Source organism: Uranotaenia lowii, chromosome 2 (assembly GCF_029784155.1).
Source record: "Uranotaenia lowii strain MFRU-FL chromosome 2, ASM2978415v1, whole genome shotgun sequence".
Classification (NCBI taxonomy): Eukaryota; Metazoa; Arthropoda; class Insecta; order Diptera; family Culicidae; genus Uranotaenia; species Uranotaenia lowii.
This window is the reverse complement of record NC_073692.1, coordinates 27,012,867-27,035,060: the sequence shown is the minus strand read 5'-3', so window position 1 is coordinate 27,035,060 and position 22,194 is coordinate 27,012,867. Positions and strand designations below refer to the sequence as shown.

Below are 22,194 nucleotides of genomic sequence, written 5' to 3'. Positions count from 1 at the left end.
TCGCAATCATGAAACCGCAATCAACCGTCTACGTTTACGTTATTATATCCCAAAATTGAGAGCTTTCTTCCGTAGAATGAGAGGAGATTGCCAACAATGTAAAATCGCAAACGCTAAACCACAACCACCAGCAATGGCCGATCTTCCTGCTTCGAGGTTGGCTGCATTTTGTCGACCTTTCACGTACGTGGGTGTGGACTATTTCGGTCCGATACCAGTTTCTGTAGGTCGTCGGTCAGAGAAAAGATGGGGCGTCTTAGTCACCTGTCTAACAACCCGAGCAATCTACATCGAGCTGGCGCATTCCCTTACAACAGATTCCTGTATAATGGCCCTAAGAGTGTTCATGGTTCGACGAGGTGTTCCTGCAGCCATTTACAGTGATCGTGGAACGAATTTTATAGGAGCTTCGAAAGAATTGTCCATAGAACTGGATAAGATGAATCAAAACAAATTGATAGCAGCAATCGTATCTCCAGATACCAGATGGGAGTTCAATCCGCCAACTTCTCCGCACATGGGTGGGTCGTGGGAGAGGCTCATACAAAGTGTGAAAAAGAACCTGCAAAACATGACGTTGACTAGACTGCCATCTGATGAAGTACTCCGGTGCGCATTGACCGAAATTGAAGGGACAGTCAACTCCAGGCCTCTCACCTTTGTTGCATTGGACGACGAGGATTCACCTGTTCTAACGCCGAATCATTTCATTCTGGGATCGTCGGATGGCCTGAAACCGTTGGCCCTCTTTGACGATAGTTCTAAGGCGTTGAAGAAATCCTGGCACACCTCTCAGTTGATCGCGAACATTTTCTGGAGACACTGGCTCAACGACTATCTTCCGTGTCTTACACGGCGGTCCAAGTGGTTCAATCTAGCTCGTCCGATTTCCGTAGGAGATGTCGTCGTGATTGCTGATCCCAACTCGCCCCGGAATACGTGGCCTAAGGGCAGAGTCATCGGAACAAGCCATGCCAAAGATGGACAAGTGAGATGGGCAGTCGTCCAGACGGCGCATGGTATTTATGAGCGTCCTGCTGTTAAGATCGCGGTTCTCGACGTTGGCGTTCAACCTAGTGCGTCCCAGGAGGAATGTGTCCGCACTACCGGGGGGACTGTTATCGGCGCCGTGTCGAATCCCTCGATCAGAAACGTCCGATCGTAAACACCAACACAATTGTACGAGGGAAAACGTCATCGGACTTGTCAAGTGATAGGCGGAAAACGAGGGTGATTTTTCTAAGCTGGCGTCTTAAGTGATAGCGTGATTTGCGAAATCAGAAAAGTTCCGAGTTGAATATTAAGTATATAGTTTATTCGAAAGTTCTAAGTTATAAAAAGGTTAGTACATTAAAGTAATATTCGCGAATTGCCTCTAATAGTAATTATACCCGAACAGAGCGCAGATTATCGAAGGTTTCTTAAGTGAAGGTTAGGAGTTGCATTTGGTTGCACTTGGTGCAGCAACAAACGGTGAGCAACCATGTGGAAATTAAAATGAACCTCACGTAACTAAGTTTATATCCATATAGGAACCGATTATATTTGAAACCGATGAGAATAGTACAGGGAAAAAGGATTTGAATGTACACTAAACGTAAGTTCTTTCTTATTATTATTCGCGATTTATGTGCTAACCTTGAACAATTATTTCAGGAGAATTTTAATCGTTCCTGAAATACACGATTAAAAATTCCGGAAAAAAGCATTTCATTAATCCGAAGTTGGCACTATCAACAGAAACATAGCTGATTTTTATCTTTCCGCCAGTAATTACAATGAAAAACGGATAAAAAACTTTTGATTCTTGAATTCGATGTAGAATAATAGTTTATCTGCTGGGCTTTTCAATAGACTTGTAAAGAAAACCTGAACTTTTTGATTCATAACTCGTTTTCTGTCCAACATAAACTGCATAAACTTGAGATAAAACTTAATAAGGGACTCTAATCTTTTTAATTTTATGTAGTGGCTCCAGAGAGTAAAATGTAGGATCTATTGCTTAAAACTCTAATCTAAAAATACATTATCGGGCTTGAATTACGAAACCTTTGTGTTGGGAGAAGTGTTCATAAATGTGCATACTTAGGAGAATACTTATTTTCTACAATATTCCAATAGAGAGGTGTCTGAAAACTATATGCACATGAGCAGACATCTGTTTTCTATGCATTGGATAAATTTTTATGTTGAAATCTCTTATACTTTTAATAAAAGTAGTCAATATAGTCATTTCTGAAACCAGGAGGGCTAAATGCGCATATTCATACTTTGGGCTAAATTTCAGTTCCATTTGTATAATGAAATTTAATATGGTTTGGGCATTTTTTACCTTCCTGATATGAAAGATGTTTGGTTTAAAAAGTGGTTAACTTAACACTAAACATACCGACACTTTGTATATACCTATTCATACCGCGAGCGGTCAAATGACGGCAAACACCGTTTTCGCTAAAACTCCCTTGTTTCTCAACCGATTTCTACCAAATTATAGTTTTGAAAAGCTTATAATTCGACTCAAATATGTTTCTCAGACAATTTTCAGCTACAATCAATAACTTTAAAGTTATTTACAGTACAAGAAAAATTTTATGAAAAAACATGCTTCAGGACAAAGGTTGTAAATCAGTTATTAAGAGCTCGAAAAAAATTTCACTTAGTGCCTGAGAAAGCTGAAGTTGGAAGCTATAAATTGCACGTATGGAAATTTTTTTTAAAAATTTTCTAAGATCATGGCCACAAAAAATGTAAAAAAGTTGTGTAAAACCCGTACTTTTCAATCAATCAACTGCCAAAGCTGTTCCTGTTACAGTAGAAAATTTTGAAAAAGTGAATTGAAAAGTAGACGTAATTTGTCACATTTTGGCATCTTTAGATTTTTAAAATACGAAATACATAATTTTTGACGGCTTTTCAAAGGTAATTGTTTTGCGAACTTTTTATGAATCTGGATTTTCTGAGACAATCCCTACACCCAAATTCAGCTTTGCACTGGATTTTGAGTACGTTACGTATAGTTTAGGCAATAAAACTATGTGCAAAAGAAAGCAAATTTCATGCCGGTTCTAGTGATGTAACTGCATTGGCGGTGCAATGCTTTACAAAAATATAATAAATATATTTCTAAAAGTAAAACTAGAAAATTTGAGCCAATGCCTGTTTGTTTTTTTCGTTTCCTTTCACCCGTCTTCGTGTGCAAAATAGCTTTGAGATATTACCACCCAATGCGCCCGTCTGCCAAGCAAGAATTTGTGCTTACTTCTCAAAATTCAGATACTAGTTCACTGTTTTATTTATCATATTTTTGCCAAGCATTGCACCGCCAATGCAGTTACACCACTAGAACCGGTATGAAATTTGCTTTTTTTTTGCATATAGTTTTATTGCCTAAACCTTACGTTAACGTACTCAAAATCCAGTGCAAAGCTGAGCTTAGGTGTAGGAATTGTCTTAGAAAATCCAAATTGATAAAAAGTTCGAAAAACAGCTACCTTTGAAAAGTCGTCATAACTTATGTACTTCGTATTTCAAAAATCTAAAGATGCCAAAATGTGACAAATTACGTCTACTTTTCAATTCACTATTACAAAATTTTCTACTGTAACAGGAACAGCTTTGGCGGTTGATTGATTGAAAAGTACGTGTTTTGCACAACTTTTTTACATTTTTGTGGCCATGATTTTAGAAAATTTTTAAATTTTTTTTCCATATGTGCAACATATAGCTTCCAACTTCAGCTTTCTCAGGCACTAAGTGAAATTTTTTTCGAGCTCTTAATAACTGATTTACGACCTTTTTCCTGAAGCATGTTTTTTCATAAAATTTTTCTTGTACTGTAAATAACTTTAAAGTTATTGATTGTAGCTGAAAATTGTCTGAGAAACATATTTGAGTTGAATTATAAGCTTTTCAAAACTATAAATTTGGTAGAAATCGGTTGAGAAACAAGGGAGTTTTAGCGAAAACGGTGTTTGCCGTCATTTGACCGCTCGCGGTATGAATAGGTATACCACATACGTTATTCGAAAACCGTAACACTTAAAAAAATTTAAAAACGCAAAAATACTTGCATTTCAAAAACAAAAATAGTCCTGTCGTTAAATTTGCGAAAAAACAATTATATAAGGCGTAATCATCGTTTAAAGTTCAAAAACCGTCATTTGACCGCCTCCGGTACGTTTAGTGTTAAATTCGCCATATTTTTTTTAAATTCATTCATATAAATAACCTGAACACCCCTCATTTTTTAGGTGTGTGTGTGTAGAATGATGTTTCTTTTTAGCTTTTGACATTAGGTCTTTAGTTTTCAAAATGGCGTCCACGCAAGAGGACCTATGAATCCCAAAGTAATAAAAGTGTTCGGGGAACGTATTTCGACAACTAGAAAGCCAGGATCTAAGGGATATCGAAATCCGGGAGCCGCAGTGACAAACTTTTAAGCTAAACTCCAATCTCGCGGTTCGAGATGTCACCAGTAAGTTGGGAAAATCGTGTACAACCGTGATTGAAGCTTAAAAACGATCCAAACTATCGACTTATAAGAAGGTAGTGACTGCTAATCGCAATGAAATGCAAAACCTTACGGCAAAAACAAGCTCTCGGAAGCTGTTTTCGACATCGATGATAAAGTTTGATTGCGTGGTAATTGACGACGAAACCTACGCCAAGGCAGACTTCAGACAGCTTCCGGAACAAAAGAGTTTTATACAGCAGCCGAAAGGGGAAAGATGGCAGACATTTTCAAGCATATAAAACTATCAAAGTTTACTAACAAATTTCTCGTTTTGCAAGCTTCAGTACCGTTCATAATTTTATAGAAATTAGAAGCACGTGAACTGTCACTTCGACTATGAACTTCCATAACTTTTTACCTTGATGATATTTTTTGATCAAATTTTTTACGAAAGATAGGTCAAACTGTTTTATCACAAAATTTAAGCTTTCTATAGTATGCGTTGCCTGAGATACAGTTATTCTACGAAAATCGGTCTTTTTGGACTTTTACCATTCAGACTGTAATATCTCGAATATAACGCAACTTTTTTTTATTGAAATTTTTTAGAGTGATTGTTGAAACATAAAGTTAGCATGTCTTAAGTTTTTGGAAAGTTCCATCGATGGGATCACAAGTTACGCGAGGTACAATATTTCAGGCATGAACCTGAAAATGCGAATTATAGAGTTTTGGACGAATGTTTCCATAGAAAAATCATATTTTGTTTCTTCAGGATACATTTATTCGTAATTATTTAACAGGACGAATTACCAAGTTGGTTAAAATCCTCTATAAATAAACAAAATAGAAAATAGAAATTTCTAATTATTTAACTCCCATTCCCTTGAAAAGCAAAGTCCATTAAAATGAGTCGGAAGAGCAGCCGAAAATCGAAATCGAATTTCGAAGCCAATCGAAGTCGAAGTCATTATTTTCGTCTCAAGCAAAAATAAAGATGTATGATAAAAATATGCTCAGCAAAAAACTTTTTTTAAATAACTCTATCAAATTCGACAAATGCATTAAAAAAGAATCAACCAAAACCTTGTGAAATATTATTTTTTATTTTCTGAACATTGACGAAAATAACGAAAGTTCAATAACAAAGCCTGTGTGAACGATTTTAGATTTTTTATCAACATGACTATCAACCAGCATCAAAGTTGTCGACTAAATTTATCACAAATAGAGAAGTAGATAAAAACAATAGATATCTGAAATTTTGTGATTCGAGCAAAAAGGTCATTGACAACTATCTGTGATGCTTTTACAGAAAATTGAAAGAAATTTATAACAAACTCTTATTCTAATCTTCTATCCGTCTATAATCTTTCAATTCTTAAATATTCTTTCTCGAAGAATATAAATTCCACCGATATAGCCGATTAAATAATTTCACAAAATAAAATTTACGGTGATTAACTCTTCATTTAAAAAATTTATAACAAACATTATATAAATTGAGTTATTTCACTTATAATTCGCATTCCACATTGCCAAAGCCATATTATAGCTTAAGAAATCCTATCCCAATGATATCTAAATTAAATAAAAATTCTAGAATCAAGGATGCAGTTTTGAAGAAAGTTGCTTAAAAATATTTGAAATTGGACATTGTACAGTGATTTCGACAACCTTGCTCAACATCTCAATGCAATGATCCAATACAGAAAGAAAAAAAAAACATTAGCGATTCAACGTCCAACGCTTGGAAAACGGTGATTTCTGTAAATATATATTTTTCACACTCTTAGTTATCACTGTGGTAAGCTCTAGAAGACTTAAGAATGGAAGTGAAGACGAATACATAGTACCATCGGTTTTAACAAGAAAGTTGTAAGAACGGATGTTCGCCAAGAAGTACTATGAAAAAATTGGGAGAATTTTAAAATGACAAAGGTTTAGTGAAGTACCTTTTTCAATATCGGGTATTTAAAAAGTCGTGTTGAATTTCTGTTTTTAAACACGTCCTTTCTAAGATTTGTTTTTGCCTAAAATATAAAGTTATAGCAAATGACATGGAGCTTTGCTTATTACAAAAAAGGGTTATCGTAAAACATTAAGGATCGCGAAGAAATCTGAGCCCGAAAACACCAAAATTTGGTATCTTCAACCTCAGAAATGACTGGACCAAATTCTTCAAATTTAGTATCTTTGAGTTATCGAAAGCACTGTTCACAATTCTGTAGAATAAAGTTTCTTTATAAAATATATCACGTTTGAGTTATGCTTCTCAGTGAAATGCACTCGCGTCAAGCGAAAAAAACGAGATATCAAATTATTAAATAACAAGACGCTTTAGCAAGCATAGTCTGCTATTTTTAAAAAACTTTTCAAAAGATTCAGATTTTTTATTTTGTAATGGTTATAACTTTTTTCATGAAATGCTAAGCTGCTCGTCATGTAAGCAAACAAATGAGGCTTAAGAATAGTCAAAATAAATAATCAAAGGCCAACTTCATTTCAAGCTTATTTGAATTTTCTGGATAATGTATTGTGCAAAAATTTCTTCTTCCATACATATTTCCATACAAAATTGGAACGCTTTGCGTTAACTCAGGAACCAACCGAATCATCTTAAATTTACACTGATGCTTGGTGACTCAAAAGGCATCGAAAAATCATATGGGAACAAGAAGTCGTTTTTTGCAGCGGGCTAGTTCCCTCACTGTGGCGTTTGCTCTAATACACCCCAAAAAAACTTACAATCGCAGCAATCCGGAAACTAACACCCATATACGCACACACCATGCACGATAACTATGCATATTTTTCCATCCTGCATTGCTGAAAAAAGTTCCGCATCAGTAGGACTTCTTTTGTCAAACTAATGTAGAGCAACCACAGGTACTTAATTTAGACCTCTGCTTACCGTTAAGGCTTTTTCTAGTTATAAAAACTATTATGATTAATCATAAAGATCTTTTAAATACGCGAAGTGTGTGTAAGATTCAGTTGCATCTTCGAATGTTCCTTATTACCACAGTTGATTTCATATTCATACCCGATATCCCTGAACACGTATTTTCCCCAGATTGCAGACAAGAAATGGAAGGATCCAAAATGTATAATTATGAGGAAGCTCATTGATTTTTCGATCCCACTTCTATTCACCATCGAACATTTTCTCTCCAAGTTCCCATTTTCACTACGACCAACACCTTTGGCAATGCACTGTCACTGATACCAACCCAAGCAACCAGATTTCCCTTAAAAAGCTTTCATAGAAGCCTAATCAGCTCTCGTTTATGTCTGAAGAGAATTCTAATCAGCCCAAAATTTTAGTTCTTAAAGTTACCTAGAAGTTCGTTAAAGTGGCTGAAAAGAATGCTATTCAGTTTGTAAGAGAATGTCAAAAAACTTATACGCGTCGAAAAAAAATGCGGTTCCCGGATTGCTCTGTTAACCAGATGACAGATTGCTAGGTTGCCGGTCTATCATGGTCTATCTCATTGATTTTAATTATATGGTTTTGATAACAAAAGCTACTTACGCCTATAGAATTGACTCGCTACTCTCTAGGTTGCAATGAAACTTACCAGACTCTCGACCAGATCATTTGTCCCTTAGAATTCCCAAATAGGATCTTTAAGACACCAAAAAGTATCTTAAAGGTTCGTTAGAAAGCGCTTAGAAGTTCCGTTATCGATTTTTTAACCATTCAAAAGGCGATGGAAGTTCTTGAGTAAATTTTACGTATGAGTCACCTGAAGCTCCCGTAAAACATTTGTTCAGCCAAACGTGAACTTTGGAGTTCCATCTTTAAGTAAGAACGCGACTTTTGGTTGCTTGGGGATACATTGACCTTTTTTGCACAACATCACCTTTTTTGTCTTAACTTACATAATTCCTTGTTATTATTAGATACGTTATCGAAAGGCCCATTTAAAATATGCTTTGCAGTTTGTTCTAAACGTAGTTACCCTGAAATACCTTTCAAATTTTAGCTATGTATTATTCTCATTCGTAATTCGTTTTGTTTTATATTTTTGATAGCACAGACTGTGACTTTTTGTAAGTTCCGGCATAAATGTTCCATGACAACTTGTACATAATAGAATTGATTCTCGCAACTTATGAACCGAGTAAACAGCTAGAAGAATGATAGAAGTCATTTGAATTGTGAAACAACATAAAGGGTGGCTCCAGAGAGTCAAATGTAAAATCTTTCATCTCTACCGTATAAGTCTTAAAAGCCAATGAAATCAATAGATGACTCAGTCAGTGGCTCCATAGAGATTATGCAAGTTTTGCTAACAAGTAATCGACAGAGTTATGCTTAGCCTATAGAACACTTACTATGCTTATACAAAATATTCTAAACGCTTTTAAAGCTAAACAAATTATGTACTAATAAACTTCCTTTTATTTTTCCAGGTCGTCTGTACGGACCGGCAGCGGCCCAGTATACCGAACCGGTGGATCGCCTCCGACACGCTGCACTCGATCTCGAAGGTGATGAAAGAGTGCTGGTACCAGAATCCGGCCGCCCGTCTTACCGCCCTCCGGATCAAGAAAACGCTGGCCAATCTGCGCTAGAATTGGGTACCGCAGGAGCATTCCAGATGGGAAGATTCCGACAATTGCGGTGGTCTTTCGTGGGTTTAAGGCCGATCCCAATTCACTACTACCTTTGCTGCCGAAACATTTTATTTGGTCCCCGTTTAAGTAGATGACTAGGGTTAACTTAGACATGTTGTTGAAGGGAAGGTAGTTTAAGATGGGGAATAACACTGAACATCTCGATTTAGGAATTAATTACAAAACATTTAGTATGTAGCTGGTAAGAATGATACTGATGAGATAGTTTAAGCTAAGAAGCCGCTAGCCGGTTCGATCGGTGGTGGTTTGAACTCCACCTCCTTTCCCGCCCCCATTTTAATCCTCTTTCAGAAAGTGAGAAAAAGGTTATGTAAATTGCTATCTAGTGCAGTAAGTTTACAGTTTATTAGAAGTTAAGAGAGCAACCGGAAAAAATGTGTGGGAAGAAAGATTTTTTTCCCAACATGAGAAACGTTTAATGCAGCGCCCTTAGTTTAAGTAGAATGACAGTATGCAAGTATGACGAGAATGTTTACAACACACACAAACACATTTAGAAATATGATTCTGTCAATTTGAATCTTACTACTCATGTAAATTTTTGTATGTATTATATGTTGTGACATTAATTAGGGTTTGTTTGAGTTTACCGTCTTAAATGGATCAAATCACTCCTAATATATGTTTATTTATTAGTTCCATTTCTATTTATCATTTGTTATAATGCCATCAAACAACTCAATGATCGTAATTTTTAACTCAATAGTAAAATGTCTTATAAGTTTCACATTCCACAAAGTTAAACACATCGGTATTTTTTTCTACAAGTTTTCACTTTCTTTTCCCACAACTGATTGTAAACTTGTTGTTTGAGTGGAGCTCAATTCTCCTAATATATACCATTACTCCTCATATAAGAAGAAAATGCATACCTCCCCAAGTTTCCAGTTTAGTATCAAAACAAAACACATACAAAGAAATATGCTTCCTCCAGAAAATAGATGAGACAAACACACGTAAAAAAACAGACACTCACAAACTACTACTACAAAGACATACCTAAATAATAGAGAATTACCACACAGAGACATATGCAAAACGATAAAAGAAACAACAAATACTGCCGTTAAATGTGTAGATTTTGAGATTTAAACTGTAGTCAAAACTGTAACCATTTATAACAGGAAAGTAACTGATGAAGTTCTAGAGGAAAAAAAATCCACCCGACTTTTCATTTGAGTTTTTACCAGTTTAATCAAGAGTTTGTTAAACGATGTTTATTACCAGTGTGCACTAGTTTTAAGTTTTCCAATCCTTTAAGCGTATCAATTCCTTTGCAATTTAACTACACAACCATCTTTGAAAGCTTAAAACCTTATCTAAGTACTTCAACTCGTGTGAATTCGGTAAATCTGCTTCGACTGATGTTTTAGATACATTTAAATGTAATAATTTTCAATCCAAACTTGGTGTGAGCAAATAAACAGTAAGGAAAAGAAAAGGTTATTGACAAAGCTAAAAGGCAGAAACTCTGCTACAGGAAGCGCAAACGTAAACCCGCTGTCGATCAAGGTAGGCCACGATGTGAATACCTCCTGACCATTTACTTCCCACAGAGAAATAAACTACAGATAGTCTTATATTATTAGTAAGAGAAGTCTTTGTAATATTTACAAAGACATTTTAGCAAACCCTCGAAAATCTAATGTCGACTCACCAAAGTCGACATAGAGAGAAAAATTCAGGCAAAAATAAAAAAAAACCAATTAGGTACCTACTTTGATCGAAACGCGCTGCTGATAAGATGGTTGTCATTTGAAGTAATCGTTAGAAACAACATAACAAAAACAAAAACAAACAAGCAAACAGCAAACGATCTACCTTGCAAACAAAAATGGAAAACAAAAAAAAAACTAACAAAAGATGTACACGAGCGCAAAAACCTGACTCAAGCGGGCGAAAAAAAGTCATTTTTCGCCCGCAAACATACAAACAAACTACACAAACGAATGAAGAAAAAACAAATAAGAACATTACAACATTAAACAAAGATAGCAAGTGAAGAAATTAAAAAAAACGAGGTTAATCGATGGACAGTGGTATGAGAGTGTTTAACTGTGTCGATGAAGAAACAAAAACATAAAAACCAAAACAAAGCAAAAACCCAGAGCATCTAACCAGTGTTGATTATGTTGGTGTGTGTAAAACTGTTATAACGGATCGAGAAGGTGGGAGAGGAAAAATACAAATGAAACAATACAAAAAAAACACAAAATGAACACAAGTGACAAAGCGAATTCTTTCAAAACAAATGGATACAGTTACATTAACACAGGCACCCCTTTATTGATGAGAAACAGAAAAAAAAGAATAAAAGTAGAGATATTTGATTGAAGAGATGGTTATTCTGCAGACAAAGAGATAATGAAAGTAATGAAAACAAACTAGAATTTGTATAACCGAGTTGTGTGTTAAAAATTGTGAATAAAACAAAGTAATAAAGAAAAGTTTGATAAAAGTTAGGTTGGATAAAAGTAACCGTGAGGAGAGACATTCTGAAATATTCTGTTTCCAAAATGATTTGATTTAGGGTAGATTACGTTAAACATAACAACAATTATGAATGATGCTTAAACCGTTTACCGCAAGATGAAAATTAAAATCTGCAAAGGCTATTCTTTGATGCGGAAACCATCATGTATATTTTTTTCATGTCAAATATTTTGAGTTGTAATGTCAAAATTCTGAATTTTTTGTTTGAAGAGTAGCGATTGATTCACGCATGTTTTGATTCACATGTGCAAATTTCTAAAATGTGGAATTTTTGATTTTTTTTTGGAAATTTTAAATACAAGAAATTTGGAACTTAGAATGATCGAAATTTGATCCCATTGTTTGAATTCCGTTGATATTTGTCCTATTGAAGCAATCAATGACACAGAACAACAGCAACACCCGCTTTGATAGTTGTTAAAATATGAAAATATGGTTGGGAAATGTTATTTTATCTTTTATCTAAGACTGATTCCAAAATCTGAACCCTCTAAATTAACTGCCAACAACAACAACGCCAACAACACCGGTGCAATACCAAAATCGGGAAAAAGCTATGTTGAATACTAAGTAACAACGCAGGTTTCAGTGGTGGAATAGAGTTAATCTTTATTCGTACTCAATCGTCAAATCCTTAAATAACTACTTTCTACAAAAGCGTTAGCTATTTGTCACTATTACACAATACACTCAGAAAAATACTATTATGTATGCCATAAGATTCTCTTATGAAGTGGCGCCATAAGAAAAATTATTGAAATTCATAAGATTGTCTTATGACGCGAATGAATTCTGAAGATGAACGCCTATTGCAATGAGAGGTTGTTGCTTTTCATAAGAGGTTCTTATGGAAACAGTAAATCACTTTCTAATAAGAATAATTTTAGATATTTCATGCTGAAAACATTCTCTTTATTGTTTGCCAAATTTGTTTGAAATCAAATCATTTATGGTCACCATCAGTGCATCAGTGCATCAACAGACACTTCCATCAAAGTTTTTTTGCCGCATCCCAACCTTCGACCTTGTTAGATCAGATAGCTGAAAAGTAAACCAAAATGTATTTCAAATTACTAATATCTGTGCTGATATGTCGCTCACATCAGAAACAACAAATCGGACTTACCATTCCAGAAATGACAATATTATTTATCTTTGAAGTAAAACTAGTAACTTTGTACTGGCGATTGCTTCGTTCTGTTAGATGATGAAAAAACTGTTGAAATGAACGAATGTGTTCATTACTTTCACACAATGCCGTTTCTTCTATTTTTCATAAGAACATCGTATGAAAATTGAAAGAATTTCATAAGACTCTTATGAAAAATTATTTTACACTCTAAAAAGCGGTTCATAAGATGCATCTTATAAAAATTATAATAAGAATTTGCCTGAGTGTAGGATTCCCTAACCAGGAAATGAGTAAAATGAGATTACTACTCATTATCTTCTGCCAACACTGCAGTGTAACTGCTAACCAAAGTTTGAGTTTGCTTTGCTCCGCGTGCATGCATCATGATGTCAACATTTGTAATGTAAACATCATCATTTCTGTCATCAGCAATAATCGCCGTTATTGTTTCAATTGCGAATTGACTCAAAGCATACGGAACCAAAACAAACTGTTTTATTTTCGCCGACGGGTCAGCAGATTTTCTCTGCTGATTGGAATCCGGAATGCGTTTACCAGTTTCGAAAACCATAAGTCTCAACAAGCTTACCAACGGATCCGAGACTGGAAGAATTCTTGCAGCAGCAGGTGTCCAAGCAGCTAGCGGCGATGCAGGCGCAGTTTGACCAGTTGTATAGAGAAAAAAACGAACAACATTCAAAGGAGCTCAACGATCAAAGGGAAAGATTGGAGCGGCTCGAGGTGCTGTTCGTAGTGAGCGACTTGTGTTTTTATTGAAATGTGCGTTTACCGCGGAAGATTCTGCAACCCAAAACCCGCAAGTGTTCAACGGTAGAGCGACAAGCAATGTGAGGTGTTATTAACCAATGGGGCGTGGCTACCTAGTGCTGAGCTTCTAGCAAGTTCAACGATCAACCCATTGCCGTAGATTTTCAACGTTAAACCAGAGTCAGATCTCGGCGTGGCCTGTGCTTAAAAAGGAGCTTCCCATTTTCCAGCAGGATCTGTGGGTTCAGCGATGAGGAAAATCCAAATTTTCCAGGAGTTAGAAGTTGAAGAACTTATTCGGGAGACCCGAAGCTATCGGGTTTTTGTTCATTAAATATATCACGACTACATGTTTGACGTGTCTCTTCTCCAGGAGCTGATTCGCAACTTTCGACATTGTATAGCATGAGCTGGCCGTTTCATCGACAGAGATTGTCAAGAGCGACGCTCTGGGAGTTCGGCGAATGCCTGGGAATGGTAGTTCAGGCGGCAAGCATTATTACGTTGCCTTCAACAAATGCTTCAAGGTTGAAAGGAATGAGAGAAAGGACGAGAACTTCATTAACGTGAACTCGGATACTCGTTGCAGCATCGACGCTCCACCGATGGAAAGTCCTAGTACAGCTCCGAAGTCTTGGAGATTCATCGTGTATCAGAAGGATTGCAATGGTGTCGAGAAATGTCGGAAGTTCCTTGATTTGGATGTTGGATCTCGCTGGACGGTGGTAAAGGAGCAGATTGTATGTATGAAATGTCTACGAAAGCACTATGGAGCGTGCCAGGTGAACATATGTACATTCCAAGGCAACGCGGAGAGTCTTGTTCCGTTCCGGTGACAATCTACGGTAGGGGAAAGCAAGTCAACACCTCTGCGTTCCTCGGCTAAATACCTAGATGGAGCACAGTCTACTGAAGGAGTTCGGGTTGAAAGATACTTCCTATCAGCTATGCCTCGACTGGACTGGTGGTCAAAGCCATGAAGAGGATGAATCGGTCGTACTAGCAGTAAAGATTTCCGGGATCAGCGGAGTACCAGATGTGTTCGAGATGCCAGAGGTAAAAACGGTTCGTGATCTTTCTCTTCCGAAACAGTCGGTGTCAATTCCAAAGATGGTGGCGAAGTACAGCTGTCTCGCCGGTTTACCGCTGCAGTCTCCGGGAATGAATCTGATTGGAATGAACAACTGCCGGCTAGGACGTTGAGAAGCATTCAAGGAGGTGAGAACGAGCCAATGGTGTCGGAGACATGATCCAGCTGGATTCTGTACGGTCCCTGTAGATCCCAGTTCAGTGCAGAAATTTGGATTATAGCGGTCATAACAGTTTTCCTTCCCATTCATCACCCTTGTATTAAGGAGGACGACAAAGAGCTGAACCGTGCCCTGAAGAAAGATTTCTCGATCGAGTCACAGGGGATTAACGGCTCGTCAAACTTGATGCGGTCGAAGGATAAACGCAGCTGATAGAGAGTCTCTACGAGACCGGATTGTTGTGGGGTTACGTCCGAATAAACTTGCCAGTGAAAATTAGGCACTGTCTACTGAAGCGGCTAAAGCCAGACCATCATCAAAATACCGCGATGTCGGCGAAAACGTCCGGGGTACATTCGACGACTTTTTGCTCAGAAAAAGGCGGAGAAGCATTCTGGTTCTTGCGACTGGTTCTTGCCGATATTTCCAGCCAAGGTCAACAGAGTTTCCCTTAACTCGTTTCCCTCAAGTTCTGTGAGTTCATCGTTGCTGTCGTGGGAGACACTCGGGAAATGTTTTTCAAGTTCGTATGAAGAAGCAAGACCAGCGAAGCAGAGATGATTCTGCGGACCAGTGGAGCTGAAAGCGGAGATTTTGACGCATACGTAGTGACAGTGAAGTTTTCCAAGCAGCGCGCACCTCGCGATGAACCGGAACGCTGACCTTTTTGAGGAGCAGTATCCTAGTGCGGTGCAGTGCATCAAGTATGAGCACTACGCGGATGACATGCTGCCAAACGTCGAAACCGGGGAGAAGGCGGTGATGCCATGGGAACGTACGCTGCCGAAGTCCAGTCTGCTGTACAAGCTGAATCCAGCCAGCGACATACACTGTGTTCTACAATGCGGATATACGAGTGGACAGAAGAGGCAAGCAAAAATCTTGTCATACTTCCATGGTCAACCTGGTGATTGCGGACTACAACGCCAAATACCGGTATCAAAACCACCGAACTTACCAACGGTGCAAACACTGGAATCGACTACTGCGTTATCTCATCGAGAGGAGAGGCTTGCCCTTGGAGATCCTGAGTGACCGGGGAACCAATTTCGTAGGAGCCTCAAGGCAGCTGTGCGAGGTATTGAAGCAGAACGACCCCCCGCGTTTACCGTCGAACGAGATTCTTCGCTCCATGTCGATGGTGATCGAGATGATCCTGAACTCTCAACCGCTAACCAATAACCATCTCTGCGCTATTGTGACGTTAAGAATAACTTCAACAACGCCAGTCAAAGTGCTTCACAGGATCCGTATTCCCAAAAGGTCCTTCGAAAGTAGAGTCTTGACAAGGGTTTGCGGAGTTTCATTCTCGCCCCTGTGCCCTTTCTATTAGTTGATCACCCAGGTGGTAAATCCTTTTAAAGGATTGCATTCCAAGGCACGGCGAGCCATAACGTCCCCATAGTATGCAACTCTGGGTCCATGGAAGCAATTTGTCGATTCTAGATGCTTTGTATCCCTACGCCATTAAGTCCACCTGAAGCCTCTGGCCATAATTCTCATCCGAACCTGCAACTAAGGGTATACCCGTTGATGGGAGACCAAGTCCGCGCTTCTGCGCTCATCGGCTTTCTCGTTGTCAAGACAAACTCTAGCAGATATACCACGCCTTTTGTTACGATTCAAGACTAAGGACCCCTTCTCTGACGACTTGAGATCCGGCATTTACTCACAACTCAAAGCTCGCTTGGTAACCACGACTATCGTATGCACCGCCTCTATTCGAGTCCAATTTAGAGACCAATGACCTCTCCTCTAACGACTTGAGGTCTTGGCTTCACTTGTGTTGGCTCGAGGCCCTCTCTCCTTTACCCGTCCGTGTGCCGAATCGAGAGCAGCTTATCCTGGACGCGCTACATCCGGGACTTTACGGAACTATTCCGATGATTCCCGACGAAGAAGACGTCATCCTACACCGACTCGAGTGAATCATCCGCCGGCGACGTGAAGACGCTCTAGCCGAGGGTATTCCGCCGTGTAAATATTCTTCCCCCTACGAGTTTGACCGTGGAAATGGTATTGTCTTATCCTCGTAGCTTCCGTCATAAGAGGCGCGTTTTACTCAGAAGGTGAGAGAAGGTGGAAGTCTTATCTATGTATGCTTTACTGCTAGGTTCGAACGCACTCGACTCGGAAGCCCTGTGCCCTGGAATGTCATGTATGAAAAGGTGTTATCGTAGAAGCTTCCAGCAGGTGCGCAAAGAATCGGTTCACCGGCGAAACGGTTGAGCAGGTAGAAGCTATTGCAACGTTCTCTACAGAAATTGTTGACATCTGGATTAAAGGAGTGAATCTTCAGATAGCCCAAAAACAAAGTATCACTCGTGGCCAACAAAACTTTCTGTCGTACATGTAGATAACTGTTAGGTCACACTGGAGGGCACACTACATCAATGTTCCGAAATCAATCATTTTCGATCAGCCATTCTTTACTGCATTCAGAGCCAAAAAATCGAAGCAGTCAATTTTTCCTTCTTCAACCAAATTATATAAACAATCATGCGTGACAACGACGCTTCTGAATTTGAAACATTCCCGCAAAACATGATGTGGTAAAGAAGGACGCAGACTATCAGCAACGAACGTCTCGATGGTGATTGCCTTCCTTGATGTTTTTCAACCTTCTTGGATCACAACTGATATGTATCAGTTCTGAGCGATGCGTAAAGGTTACAATATGATTTTTAATTTTTCGCTTTGCGTAGGAGAACAAATTCGTTTCTATGTAACCGCAATGAACTGTCCAGCATATGTTACGGCTTTTTTCAACATATGGTGCTGGTATTTCTTTCAGAGCAAATTCACTCGTTTTGGAAGAAAGTGGTAGAAATTTTGACACTTTTTGAAAATTTTATAATGTAAAACATTTTTCAAGATCTGCTGCCGTCAAATTTCTTCACAACACTTAACGAGCCCATAGTAAACTATAGTTTACTATAGTCTCTTTATTAACATGGTTTCTATTTCAGGCGTATCTGAAATAATTCCAAATATTTTTGCATCACAGCATGCGAAAATAGACAACTTGCTCTTAGAGCAACTTCACTCGTGTTGGGAAAAAGTGGTAGAAATTTTGACACCTTAAGCACATTTTGAAAACTTTACCATGCGAAAACCTTTTCAAGGTCGGCTGCCTTCAAGTTTTTTTACAACTCGTGTTCTATTTTCGCATGCTGTGATGCAAAACTAGCAATATTTCTATCACATACGGCTGAAATAGGAACAGTACTGTAGAAAAAATATAACGCCCAAACGCTCCCCACATTTTAGCATGGTAACATTTTCAAAATGTGCTACAAGTGTCAAAATTTCTACCATTTTTACCCAACGCGAGTGAACTTGCTCTTAGAGAAATTCGCAGATCTTGAAAATGTTTTAGCATTGTTAAGCTTTCAAAATGTGTTACAAGTGTCAAAATTTCTACCATTTTTTCCTAACAGCAGGGAACTTGCTCTAAGAGCAATTGTGTTGGGCCTTCAAGTTTTTTTTAACAACACGTGTTGTCGTTTCCTATGCTGTGATGCAAGAATAGCAATACATTGGATTCTTTTTTTTAAACGATCTTATTTTACACGGTTTTATTTTAAACGACTTTTTTAAACGATTTTCTCGAAATAAGACGATTTTTGAACATGTCAAAAACAGGTTCTACACATTCCCGCTTTTTGTCCAAACCACTCTTGGGTGGTAAATGGATTCGGACGTTGCTTCCCGACGGAAACATTTGCCGGAATGGCCACTTAGAGACTCTGCGGAAGTTCCGGAACAACCGTGGCTAAAACCCAAAACAAAGCAATCCAAAACAAATCTGCGAGCTTCCCGGTTTCACTCAAATCACTTCAGAATGGTCTACCTGGTTGGAAAGGATCGATTTTCAGTCCAAGTTGGCCAGTTTACTGAAAATGAGCGATGAATTTTGTCCGGTTGTTTCGAACTTTTTTTACACGATTTCTTTTTTTGCACGAACACAAAAATCGTTTAAAAAAAGAATCCAGTGTATTTCTATCACATACCGCTGAAATAGAAACAGTGCTGTAAAAAAATACAACGCCCAAAGATCTTGAAAACATATTTGCATGGTAAAATTTAAAATGTCAAAATTTTTACCACTTTTTCCCAACACCAGTGAACTTGCTCTTAGGAATTACTATTCATTGCGTGTGTTGTAACGTTTGTCGACATCGGTTGCTTAGTTTTTTTTTTTTTTTAATTCAAAAAGGTAACTTTGGAATGTTTTTTTAGATAGCGTTAATTTTCTCTTCGCTTTCAAAGCATGAAGCATCATTAAAAAAAACTCAATTTTCATTAAACCTAGGTACTTAAAAAAAATGATTACCATATCCGTATTTTTCAATTTTGCATGATGTTTTCTGTTTTTCAAAGTGAGTCAACCACGTTCTAAATTTTGGTGAACAAAAGCTTATTGGTTCTGTTTCCTAATATTTTTTTAAATAAAAATTCGCTTGATGTTCATTTTGTATCTCGTTTACAATATTTTTGATGCATTTTCATCACAACGTGTGGCATAACAATCATTTTTTTCCCCTTCGAGGAAGCGTATCGATTGTTTGTTCTGCCTAAATCCTCATAAGTAACAACCTTTCAACTGACTTTTTTTAGTGAGTAAGACCTTGGAATCCACAAACAAACTGCTGCAGAAGTGGTGGTCAAATTTATCCCTAGTAGCGGTTAAATGTATTTCGTAATCGATGAAATGAATGAGAGACGCGATAAGTTATGATTTTTCTACCTCATTTATTTAGTAACACTTTTTATTGTAATAATTAAAATTAAAAAGATAACAAAAACAAACCGAGAACTAAGAAAAGAAAAGAAGCGAAGTAAAAACCCAATGTGTAAAATATGTGAATTCGTAGTGGTATGAGAAGTATATTACTAACAGTTTATGAGATATTTTAAGCAACTGTAATTGATTGAAACAACAACAATTAACGAGGAAATGGTAATAAAATCCGAACGTTTTAGGTTCAACTGAATACAAAAACTGAAGAATCGCAGTTCAAAATAATCCAGAGATCTTCACAAACAAACAAAGGAAAAAACAAGTTGTTAGCGTTTAACACGCTGTGACTTAACTCCAGGAAAAAAATAAACGAAATTTCAAATACCTTAACACAAAAATCCACAGCCAATCCAGAGAGTCCATGAACAAAAAAAAAACAAGCAGTAGAAGCATATATTTTGAGAAGAAACTTTAAACCAATCAAACACTCAAAATTGTAACAAAACCATTCACCCGCAAATTGAAAAAAAAAACAACAGGAACATAATAACAGTTCGGCAACCGAAGCTGCAAATAGAAACATGAAATCGAGGCACAATTACGACAAAAATAAAACACGGAGAAACTATAAAATTGTGATCAAATGCTTGGGCAGTGTAAACAAGAGAAAAGAAGGAAAACTTACATTGAAAATCGAACAAAACAAAAATCGACACGTTTTAAATAACTAAGAAAAAAGAAAACGAAAAACTATGAGGCAAAACTATTAGAACTAATTTATTCCTGTAGGGATTGATGAAAACAAAAACCGCAAATCTAAAATTTAACGCAACCAACAAAATGCTTCGTTCTGTTTCGTTTGTCCGAAAATATTTTACTTTGCTGACATGTTTAAAAGTTGCATAAAACTAAAGTTTAAACGATTCTCTTCTCCTATAAAACCTTCAATTTACTTTTCTAACAAAGTGATGAATGCTACAACTGAAATAAAGAAGAAGAAAAAAGCAAGAAAACTGAATAGTCTGGATTATACAACAAAAAAAAGGAAGAGTGTCAAAATTTCCAAGAAATTTTCGAAGGAACTCTTCCGCAATGTGAACTGATTGAAAAGATTGAAAGTCGCAGTTGTTTGACTTAAAAAAAAACCGAAATAAAATTACAAAGATTGTTTGCATTAAATAAAAAAAATTAGGTGAAGAAGGTAAACATCTCCGAATGAGTAGAAAGTGAAACAAACGTCTAGAGGACACTCTCTAAATGAAGCAAGAAACCGAGCGAAAACGGTACGGAGAAATTCGATAGGCATGAGCAAACGCAAGATAGGGAGTTCTATTATCAATATTATAATTATTATTGCATACAAGGTATCATTATATTCTATTGATTAAAATTAATTATACTACACATATATTATTACTAAACAAAAAATAATAAGAAATGATAAAAGAAAAAAAAAAACAATGAATCGCGCTACAGTCTAAAAAAGGTTTTGCGCTATGCAAAAAGTATATTAAGTAAGAAAAAAAAAACATGATAAAACAACATCAAAAAGTCGTTTCGCAAAGGAGAAAAAAAAACACGTGAAAATAAAAAAAAAACCTAATTTTGAACCATTGAACGCTACATTGCAGATAACAAGATGGGCAAGTAAGATGAGGTGTTTTGTGATGAACACCGATGAAGAAAACAGAAAACAAAAATAAAACAGTGATTGATTATTGTCTTTTGTAATAAAAATTACCAGAAAAAAAATTGTGCTGTGGTTCTGTGAAAGAAAACTCACTTATTACAATCTTAGATTCAACAACTAAACAGTGTTAGTAATTTAATATCCCTAATTTTCAGCATCTAATAATACGCTCAGCAAAATACACTTACGCATGCAATAAGATTATTTAATGAACTGGTGCCATACGAAAAATCATTGAAATTCATAATGTCATTTTTGTCATTTTTGTATTTTTTGTAATTTTTGTCATTTTTGCCATTTTTGTCATTTTTGTCATTATTGTCATTTTTGTCATTTTTGTCATTTTTGTCATTTTTGTCATTTTTGTCATTTTTGTCATTTTTGTAATTTTTGTAATTTTTGTAATTTTTGTAATTTTTGTAATTTTTGTAATTTTTGTAATTTTTGTAATTTTTGTAATTTTTGTAATTTTTGTAATTTTTGTAATTTTTGTAATTTTTGTAATTTTTGTAATTTTTGTAATTTTTGTAATTTTTGTAATTTTTGTAATTTTTGTAATTTTTGTAATTTTTGTCATTTTTGTAATTTTTGTAATTTTTGTAATTTTTGTAATTTTTGTCATTTTTGTCATTTTGGTAATTTTTGTAATTTTTGTAATTTTTGTAATTTTTGTCATTTTTGTCATTTTTGTTAAATTGGAATTTTTGTTATTTTTGAAATTTTTGTAATTTTTGTAATTTTTGTAATTTTTGTCATTTTTGTAATTTTTGTAATTTTTGTAATTTTTGTAATTTTTGTAATTTTTGTAATTTTTGTAATTTTTGTAATTTTTGTAATTTTTGTAATTTTTGTAATTTTTGTAATTTTTGCAATTTTTGTAATTTTTGTAATTTTTGTAATTTTTGTAATTTTTGTAATTTTTGTAATTTTTGTAATTTTTGTAATTTTTGTAATTTTTGTAATTTTTGTAATTTTTGTAATTTTTGTAATTTTTGTAATTTTTGTAATTTTTGTAATTTT

The 22,194-nt window shown here is 36.3% G+C and overlaps 1 protein-coding gene across 3 annotated transcripts; it reads left to right on the top strand.

The window, feature by feature from the left end:
- Positions 1-555: 555 nt before the first annotated feature.
- LOC129750020 (uncharacterized) lies at positions 556-1,728 on the top strand. Of its 3 annotated transcripts, none has more exons than XM_055745205.1 (3): positions 556-1,473; positions 1,533-1,597; positions 1,657-1,728. In XM_055745205.1, exon 1 carries the CDS (start codon positions 572-574, stop codon positions 1,163-1,165), a length of 594 nt encoding a protein of 197 aa, XP_055601180.1. In that variant the 5' UTR covers positions 556-571; the 3' UTR covers positions 1,166-1,473; positions 1,533-1,597; positions 1,657-1,728. The 3 variants fall into 3 exon arrangements, with proteins under 3 accessions (XP_055601180.1, XP_055601181.1, XP_055601179.1); XM_055745206.1 differs by having other exon boundaries at positions 556-1,341; positions 1,400-1,473; positions 1,533-1,726; XM_055745204.1 differs by having other exon boundaries at positions 556-1,597; positions 1,657-1,707.
- The last annotated feature ends 20,466 nt before the right edge of the window (positions 1,729-22,194 follow it).